The sequence below is a fragment of the Bactrocera oleae genome, chromosome 2 (assembly GCF_042242935.1).
Source record: "Bactrocera oleae isolate idBacOlea1 chromosome 2, idBacOlea1, whole genome shotgun sequence".
Lineage (NCBI taxonomy): Eukaryota > Metazoa > Arthropoda > Insecta > Diptera > Tephritidae > Bactrocera > Bactrocera oleae.
In genome coordinates this window covers 61566422-61576351 of record NC_091536.1, presented here as the reverse complement: position 1 = coordinate 61576351, position 9930 = coordinate 61566422, and the positions used below count along the sequence as shown (strand labels likewise).

The 9930-nt window shown below is 33.8% G+C and overlaps 1 protein-coding gene across 1 annotated transcript in view; it reads right to left on the bottom strand.

Annotated features, from left to right (window-relative positions):
• Positions 1-8184: 8184 nt before the first annotated feature.
• LOC138856919 (uncharacterized) overlaps positions 8185-9930 on the bottom strand; it is a 30833-nt gene continuing 29087 nt past the window's right edge. The window contains exon 3 of the mRNA XM_070107899.1: positions 8185-8898. Within this exon, the coding sequence (XP_069964000.1) occupies positions 8185-8898 (714 nt within the window). The remainder of the gene's footprint in view (positions 8899-9930) is intronic.

Below are 9930 nucleotides of genomic sequence, written 5' to 3'. Positions count from 1 at the left end.
CGGCTGGAATTACAGCTATAGTGCGCTGAATGTTGTTTTCGAGCTCCTTGAGGTTTTTGGTTTATTTAACTAAACCTTTAATTTAACATACTCAAAGGGAAAATATTCCAGAGGCGTTAAATCGCATGATCTTGGCAGCCATTTGACTGATCCAAAACTTTTGTTGATTTCTATATTAAATAACATTATGATTGCCTAAGAGCCGCATAATCATAGAAATTTGTCATTGGTAAATATTAGGGTGGATCAAAAAAAATTTAATGTTTCTTTTTCGCTTCGTGTACTCTAAAAGTTGGTTTATAGACACCTTTTAGAAAGGTTCTCCAAGTATGAGCTCTTAATTGTAACGGGAAGGGCCTCCGCCTAAAGGTTTTGTATTTTTTCATATTTTCAAATAAAAAAGTTTACATTTCGGTTCCAAGTACCATGTGCCATTTTGCAACGTACCACATGCTATGAAGTAAATGGGTGTGTTATTCCGCTTACTGGTTATGCAACACAGCACAGTTGTTGCCGTTTTTGACTTTTTTGACATCTTCATTTGAGTTTTGTTTTTATAATTGGAAGCCACTTGTTTTACACTCATCGGCGTCAAAGTTTGAGTTGATTTGCTACCATTTGCTCTTTCTATGCTGGCTTTTGTCAAGATAATTCAATGGAAAATTGCTCTGTAATTGGGGTTGGCCCATTTCAACCCCCCCATTTTAATGCGGCCATAATAAAAAAACTACGTTTAATTATACAATTAATTGTACTAAGAAATTTTTTATTTTATTTTATCTTCAGAGGATTTTAGAAGAAAATTTTTTGAAAAAATCTTTGCAGTTAATCAAATAACTCAAATGTATTTGTAAACTGGTATTTATACATAATTATATATTGAAATACACTAAATGGACTCGGGAATCTGGGAATAATATATTTTCAAACAAAATCCACTAAATTTAAGTTTTGCAAATATCTTTGTGAAACACGGATAGTGGTAGTAGTTGTATTGACAATTTTCTTATTTGACGTGGTACCTTCACAAAATTTGTCATATATAATATTATTACCCATGACAACGTTAAAATCTCCAAAGAAATGGTTTAGATTTAGATATAGCTGCCATACAACTGAACGATCAAATTATAAGGGCATTGTCTGCGCTTTTATTTGTCAAGGTAGCTTCTAAATATCTCCGAACGTATTGTTCAGATCGAACCACTATAGCTTACAGCTGCGAACGGTATTATAGCTTCGGTACAGCCTAAGTTAAAATTTTTTCTGGTTTTATTTATTTTCGGATTAGAAGCAGCATAATTCGTATAGCATGGAAGACTAATTATTTACAAAATTCAATAATGACGTATATGAAAAACTGAAAATAAATGAATGGAATAAACAAAACACATATACATTTTTTATAATACTGCTGTAGTTGTGCTGTCCAATATTTTATTTTAACACAGAATGCTTAAAATATTACTATGTACTTATTGCAAACAAAATGTATAGTTTTGCGGTCCTGTTTTAATTCCTCAAGTTAGCTTTAGAGTGAACTTGCCAATATATACAAGTAGAAAATCAACAGCAAAAAATGTTCCTATATTTTGTTGAAATTATATCAAGACATTAACAATTTACTGATTCTGAAGACAAAGTTCATATATGTTGTTTAACCAATGTTGGAGTCATTTATGGTATAATTTACAGTTGTAGTATGATTTCGGTATCACAATTTATTTAGATCTTTTATTTTTTAAATTTCAGTACCGACAACTCAAAGTATTTTCCAACATTTTTATTATTTCCTTAAACTCACTAAGCAAATCGCAAATTTAAAAAAAAAAAACACATTCCACAGACAAGTTCTATCAGAACGAACGTCTTCACCAAATTAATACCCGTTGCAAACTAACTGAATGTCGACGAGCGCATCGCTAACCGTCAATCCATAACCGAAAATGCCCGCTACCGTTTACCTGCATATCACATTTATACTCTAAACCTTAGAGCAAGCAATATGAAAGAGTTGAGTGAACGATCAGCACAAAAGGTTGCGCGTGCATAGACTAAAGCAGCAAATGTTGCAAAGATTTGGTAAAATATAGGTGAGGCAAATGTTGCTGACACAAGTGTTGCTTATCTCAATGTTGACTAAGAAAATGTTGCAAAGAAGATTGTTGTAAAAGCTAATGTTACAAAATTCAAACCATTGATAAACATGGATGGCAACATTGACAAATGTTATAAAAAATGTGGACTTTCACAGCGCTCTCTCGAGTTTCCAATCATGTCATCCTTGCTTCAAACCCTGTCAGCTACATAGAAGTATGTATATGAATTTCAATTATATACATACCTATCTTACACATTGACCGATATTTTCGGTAAAAAGTCAACTAAAGGCACTGGGGTAAACATATTCAGGGGCTTGAACAGTTTTGGTTCAATTTAGATAATTTTCGGTCACAAGGTGGCATACTTTTAACGTATTATTCACGCAAAGTTTTATGCCGATATAATCATTGTTGCTTGATTTGCATACCGGAAAGTGAAGTAATCAGATAGAATTTAAAATGGTGTTTTATGGGGAAATAGGTGTGGTTTTAATCCGATTTCACCCATTTTTGCCCTATAACATAAAAATATGAGAAGAATATTATGGACGGAATTTGGTTGAAATCGGTTAAGCATATCCCAAGATATGAGTTTTCACTTAAAAGTGGGCGGTGCCACGCGGTTCCCATAAAGTCATCTCTTACCATCCCAGAGATAAAATTTAATGTCTATGGTGCTAAAGACATTTCTTCTCAGTGAATTTTGTTATGATAGCTTTAGCGGTTTAGGAGATATGCACATTAAATCTATTAGGGGCCGGGACAAGGTCGTCACAAATGCATAAATCGGCTTTATCCAATCTCTCCAAGGTCCTATCTATAATTTACAACTTATAGCATAAAATTTTGCGATAACGTGGTTAAATGATTGCCATAATTCCAACTTCCACTTGAATATATCAAGGCAAATTATTTCCCACAAAACCACAACCCATTCACGTGTTTTGAAGCTAAATTGATAGAATATCCTATTACAATAGAAGAATTTTATTCCACAGTCAGCAAACTGTCCGGCAAGTCCCCTGGTGCAGACAAACTTTCCTAACCACTCCTAACATATCTCCAACATTCTTTAAAAATTATGCTGATAAACTTGTAGACCATGGCATACTTTTCCAAGACTGAACAAAAGATAGTTATCAATATCCCTAAGGCAACAAATCCAAATACCTCAATTACAGACTTTTAGACCAAGTTTCTTAATATTCTGCATGGCAAAAGTTTTGGAAAAAACTGCTTGAGCTGTACGAGTGGCTCAAAAATATAAGATCAAGTCGACGGATGTGGGTTAGACCACTTTATCAAGATAGAGACAACAGCGGCTTCTATGCAGCTAATTTTTCCAAACTTTATAAGGATTCAGAGCAATTCAAAAAACCCGTGCGCATGAGCATGGACGTTTTTGATATGCTATTTGCCTTTAAAGGGTGATCGATTAGACTTTCCATATCCCCACAAAAAAAGTCTAAGGGTGTGATATCACACGATCTTGGTGGCTAATCGATCGGCCCAAAACGTGAAATTATCTGCTCACCAAAGTGTTCTCTTAATAAATCTATTGATTGATGCGATGTGTGAGAAGTGGTGCAATTTTGTTTAGGCATCATTTTTAAAGACCACACCATACCGTTGTTTTTTCTGGAGGAAAGGCAGCTCTTTCAGAGGTTTCTCTTTGCCCCAAATGCGAAAATTTTCTTATTTACATACGCATTGAGCCAGAAATGGGCCTCATCGCTGAACAAAATTTGGCTCGAAAACGTCAGATCTTCTTGGAACTTTTCAAGAGCCTATAGAGCGAAGCGGTATCGCTTGGAAAAGTCGAGCATCTTCAGTTCTTGCACAAGCTGTATTTCACGTACACCTTTCAATTTAAGATCTCGACGTAAAATGCGCAAAGTCGTACCATACCTCAGTCCACCCTCAGTTACGGCGGCTATATTTTCTTCATTTCGTGTTGGACATGGTCTATTCGGTCGAATATTATCCAATAATGAATGATGGGTCTCAAGATGGAAGATAGTGTTGCGAATAGTACGCTCAGTAGGCGGATTAGGTTGACCATAAGTTCAGCGCACATTCTTTATAGAACGTGAGGTTTCGTAATGAAGTTGAACAATTTATAAACATTGTTCAGGCGTATATCTTTCCATGAAGAAGTGCTAAACAATACTGAACAAAAGTAACATGACAGCTTGACACGACTCACACGTGATCTGGCAAAAAAATATTGAAAAGAGTACCTCTACTTGAATCACCCGTGTTTGAGTAAATTTGTTATATAAATGACATCATGGAAGTTATTGCTTTTAACTGCATAGTTTTAAGGGCCTTTTTGTGGAGAATGAAAAGTTCATTTTACCAATTTTTACAGTGTGTGATAGATTGGCTGGGTAACCTCACAAACCAAAATTGGTAGGATAGTTTCTGAGATATAGGATTTCCCCTAAAGGTTGGTGATGCCACGCCCATCATTCTATATGTAGCAAGTTTAATCAATATATCTCAATTTATGCCTAAGTTATCGCTTGCACAGAACAAAATTACCAACATTCAGGTGAAGCTAATTAAGTGTTATAAAATGCTCTCAATACGTCGACAGCCAGCGACTGGACCAACTTTCATCACCACTACAAAAAGCAAAACCAAAGGTGTCAAACCAAATTACCTAAATGACTGTTCATATAAAGATCTAAGAAATTTTGTGCGTCTCAAAGTAGGCCGCACCTTCTTATTGTTACATGCTGAATAGAACTGGGAAACCAAGTTGCGCACATTGTAATAATTTTATTTTAATCAGAGCATATTTGGAAGCATGCAACCATCCAGCCTACTGAAGACAATATCACAGTCATCAGCAAATTTCTTAAATTATGTAAGATCTCCAACAGAAGTATAGTGAGTTAAAATAATATATCAGTAGAATTTATATTAATAAATTATCTTAAATTAAAAAGCCGAAGGCAGTAGTAGGCAGCGCTTCCTCTTAGTGGATTAATTCATAATTAAATCTTTTGCAAAATAAAATAAAACATATACTAACGTTATCAAATAATTTTTCAATTCAAGTTTCGAGAAAAACACCAAAACAGAGCTATAGTTTTTTGAGGTATTTTAGTGAAATAAAGTGGATGTTAGAATGTGGTTTCACTCTGATTTTGATGTCAATCGGTCTACATCTTGGCCTGATTTTAAATTTTTAGGTTTTTGTGTCATAGTTCATTGGTAGTTTGTATTAGAGAAGCTGGTGTGTTTGAGTAGCGCTTATAGTACCTTCTTTATGATTTTCTCACAATATACCGCTATATTTGCGTACATTTCAGAAATTAAGGAAAACCATATGAATTAAAAATATGGTATTAATCAATCTTAACTAATTGAGTACTGACACGAGCAGGTCTGATTCAGTAGAAATGATTTCATCGCAGTGTTATTAAGAAAACTACAACTCACAACTTTTACGCACACTTAACTACAACGCACTCTTTTGAAATAAGCCAAGAAACATGTAAAATAAAAATAATTTTAACCTCCTTTTCTTTTCACTCACAGGGTGGTTGATTGGTCTACACCTAACGAATCCAAGTGATGGGGCTGCCATCTATCGCCTCTTCAAAAAAGCGCCCTTGCTCGCCAGTGCCGTAATTTCTACGGTAGGCGTAAATGTGGTTGATGTCTGTGCTGGCTTGTGTCTTCGGAGAAGTGGTTGTGAGCTCGGATAGTACTAGGTGCCTCGTTGCATACTCTTATTCTTTTGAATCATAGCTGCTGAGTATGTTTAAAGTAACGGAATGTACATGGAGTATATGTGAGTGACATAAAGTAGCCAATATACAAGTATGTAATTGTATAATACGTAATCAGTCGAAACTCTTGTTTTAGAGGGTTAAGTTGTAAATTTAATATTTTACATAGCACCAAACATTTAAAAGAAAAGATATATGGATGTACTTTGCACTCAACGTGAAGACTAAAGTTAATATTACCTTTACACCATCTAAAGCAAATGGGAACATATTGTAAATATGTATATGGTATAGCGCATATTGTATATTTTCGAAATTTAAATAAATTAAGCAAAGTTGACAAAGTTTATTGAAAGCTACATATAGGCATTATAATTGGTTGGGCATTTTATAGATACAAGTTAAAATCGATACGTGTGAAACGATGATAGATACTGGGGCAAAATTTTTAGTTTTAGCAACTTAATACATGTGCCAAAAATGGGTTGAATCAGATCAATAACTCCAATAGTCCCCATATACCTAATAAAAATTTTTCTGATTTCAATATGCGATTCATCTTAATGAAATAAGGAAAGAGAGGTTTTCTTATAACAATGTATCTTTGTGCTTAAAATGCATATAATCAATTTAAAACTTGCCCTAGCCGCCTTATAACTAATATAAGGATTTTAAAATATTCGGTTGACTATATCCCGCATATATTTGTGATGGTGTGTGAAGTACCTTAATGAAACTCAGGGGTTATCTTTTTCTGTGGTAATGGCAAAAATTTATCAAAGCGGCTCAATACTATCCCTCTCTGTCAAATACCAAATATAAGATTTTCAAATTTCTGATTGACTTTATAACGTATATGTCGGTCAATATGTAAGATATCTTAACAAAATTAACGGCACGGATAATATTGGACATAATATGGTTTAAGGCTGAAAATATATGATATTGGTTTACGAATTACCCAAATCCTCATATACCACACATAATGATTTTCGTTATTCTTACAAACCCTAAGCCGCATATGGTCAGTGTATGAGTTATATATTTATAAAATTAATTAATTGAAAGAATTTTTCCGGATTTGATTCTTGCAAGTTGCATGAGTATGAAATATTCGGTTACACCCGAACTTAGCCCTTCCTTACTTGTTATACTTTATAATAAATATAAAAACCTATAGGTGTGAAACACACAACATTTTATTTTTACAATTAGGGACAGAAAGTTCTTTATTTAAAAATTTAATTACAAAATAAATTCTTATTCGAATGAAAAGGGCTATACCTATTTTCGGGTCACAATTTTCACAACACAAAAAGGGCCTAACATCTTTCATTTCATTAAAAAGAATGTCTCCTATCCCTTCTTATGACAATTATTATCAAATTCTTCTAAAAATTTTGTTTCCAAGGCTTTTACAAATGCAAAAAACTCCTGAGGCGGCTTCACTAAATTGCATTTGTCTATTTAATTTTGATAAATGAAGATGAATTTGTCCAAAGGAACTTCATCTCCTAAATGAGGTAATGGAAGGGAGCATGAGTGCATTTTAAACATTTTTAAATAAAGACAGCCGCAAAAATAACTAAAAGCATTTTCTTTAAAAAAGTTAATTTCCAAAGTACTATCTAAAGAAATTGATCTAATGAGGGAGTGTTCAGGCTGTGGTAAGCCTTGAAAATCCTGCCAAGAAAGGTCGTTCAAAAGTGAGTCATTGCATATTTACATAATGTAAACCCCACTATTTCCTAAATAAACTAGAGAACATGTAAGGCGTTACTCTAGTACCTCCTCCGCTTCTAATCTGCCCAAAAAAATGTGCCAAACTGTCCTGACATAGTCGTCTCGTCTTCAAGTATGGAAATCCTGAGTGCGCTAAAAATCGCCACAACCGTCTTAAACTGTTTATATTTAATAAACATCACTTTAAAAAACTAAAATTATTGGTTGTGTTGTTTTCAAACTCATCTACAACCCGAATAGTTATAAAATTTTTTCGGCCCCATCTAAAAACTCTAACTGTTCTGGGGAACCTCCAAACCCTTTTTTAGTGGGTACAATAGCCTCAACGAAACTGCTATTCAAAATGTCAAATAATTTATTAAAAAAAGAAATGAATTCCGCGGTGTTAATAAAGCTCCCACTATTCGAGCTTAAGGCTCCCGAGCTATAAAGAGACAACATACCAGAAGCGACCGTATTACTAAATACCTGGGATGCAAATTTAACCTTCATTTTTTGGAAGATATTGGGATAAATATGAGCATCGGTTAGTTTATCCGCCCACCGATAACTCGACTTAGAGTCCATTTCATAAAAATGAATAATATTCGACCAACTTACGCAGCAATTTTTAAAGAAAAAAAATATTTTTTCTTGCCATTAACATTAAAAAAAGGCCGTGACGCTAAAATACCTAACAAATTAGCAAAATTCTGAAAATTGGTGCCCTGGTCGCATACAAAATGGCAAGGAATTAGTCCTATATTTTGGAGTTGAGTAATGACTTCAAGAATATATTTCTTAAGGACATCCCCTTTGCAGGCTCCTTTAACGAAAAAATAAGCTAATGGGTGGGACCAAGGCTCTCCACCTATACCTTGCACCATTATGGTCATTGCAGTTGTGACTAATCTCGAAGTGCGATTTTCATCGCCATAATCTTCAATACCTATTATCCTCTCGAATTTCCTATCATACTGTAAATGACATTTCAGTGACATTTTATCACATGAAACCGACACGAACTTTTGTTCAAAAGAGAATCCCCTACTCCTAATCTCTAACGATTTTATGCTGCTTTGGGTGCAACCTGGGAAACGAGGCCAGTCGGTAACAAAATTTTCCAAAGTACTTTCGGAGGGAAAATCTAACTGGTGCTTTAAGTGACGATAAGCAACTGGCGACAAAAAAAATACACCCAAAGCTATAGTTTTAAAAATATTGTCATATCGCCGACCGTGGTTACGGCGATTACTATTTATAAAACTACTTCTAATACATGCACCTAACTTTGGAGGAACTTTACTGCAAACTATCTCAAGAGGATCTGACTCTTCATTAAATGAACCACTTCTTCACTTCTTAACATTTTTCTAATTCAGTGGCCATTTGTTCTGGCTGTTCTTTTTCATCTTTACTTTTAAAATCCTATTCTCTTTCCTCAATTTCTTCTTCCTATCTGTCCATGCTGTCAGACCCCTACCTGTTTGCGCGGCTTTATCAGTACTATTTAAAAGTTCCTCCTCAAGAAGTGAAAGAGGCTCTAAAATTATTTCGCAATCTTTCCTTTCTAAAAGCGGAAGGAGCTGTAGGCTCAACAATTAAATTAATATCGGGAACGGCCCTCGGACGCAATTTTTTTGCGTGGCGCATTTTTTCAGAAAAATGCCGTTCACAAGCAAAAATGTGTTTAGGTGTTTCTTCATTAAATCTTTCAGAAACACCTAAACGTCTGAGCCAACATTTACGCCTATTAAAAGAAAAAAAACATAATATACTCAAGTTATAAAATATATATAATTATAATAGTGCAAAAATTGGCAAAACACGTAAACTTTCATTTTAATAAAGCCGTATCGACATAAAATAATTTAAGAATGAAATTTAGATAAATCGTAAATTATCGAAACTGATATTTTAACATTTATTACAATTATTGAAAACTTTTTTTTTGTATCACTTTCGCACTTAAATATACGCAGAACTACAATTTGAATTGTATTATTAATATCACATCCAAAATAATTAATGATATGCGCACAGTCGTTACTTCAAAAAATTAATTATCTAAATTTCAATATATCGAAAACTATCGAAAGACATTTTTAAAACTTTTTACAATTATTTATCATATATCACATATTAAACACACTTTTTGCACTATTTAATTAATTTGTTTTGTGATGTACTCACCGTTCAAGATCCGTTCCCTCACATGGAAAAAGTTTGTCCCTCCTCGCTGCAGCCTGTAACACACTTTCTCCATTTTAACTTTGATTTTGGCATTTCGGCTGTAAAATAACGTTAAAAATTATTAAATAAATGCAAATTTATCTAATAAAAATTAAAATATACTTACCAGT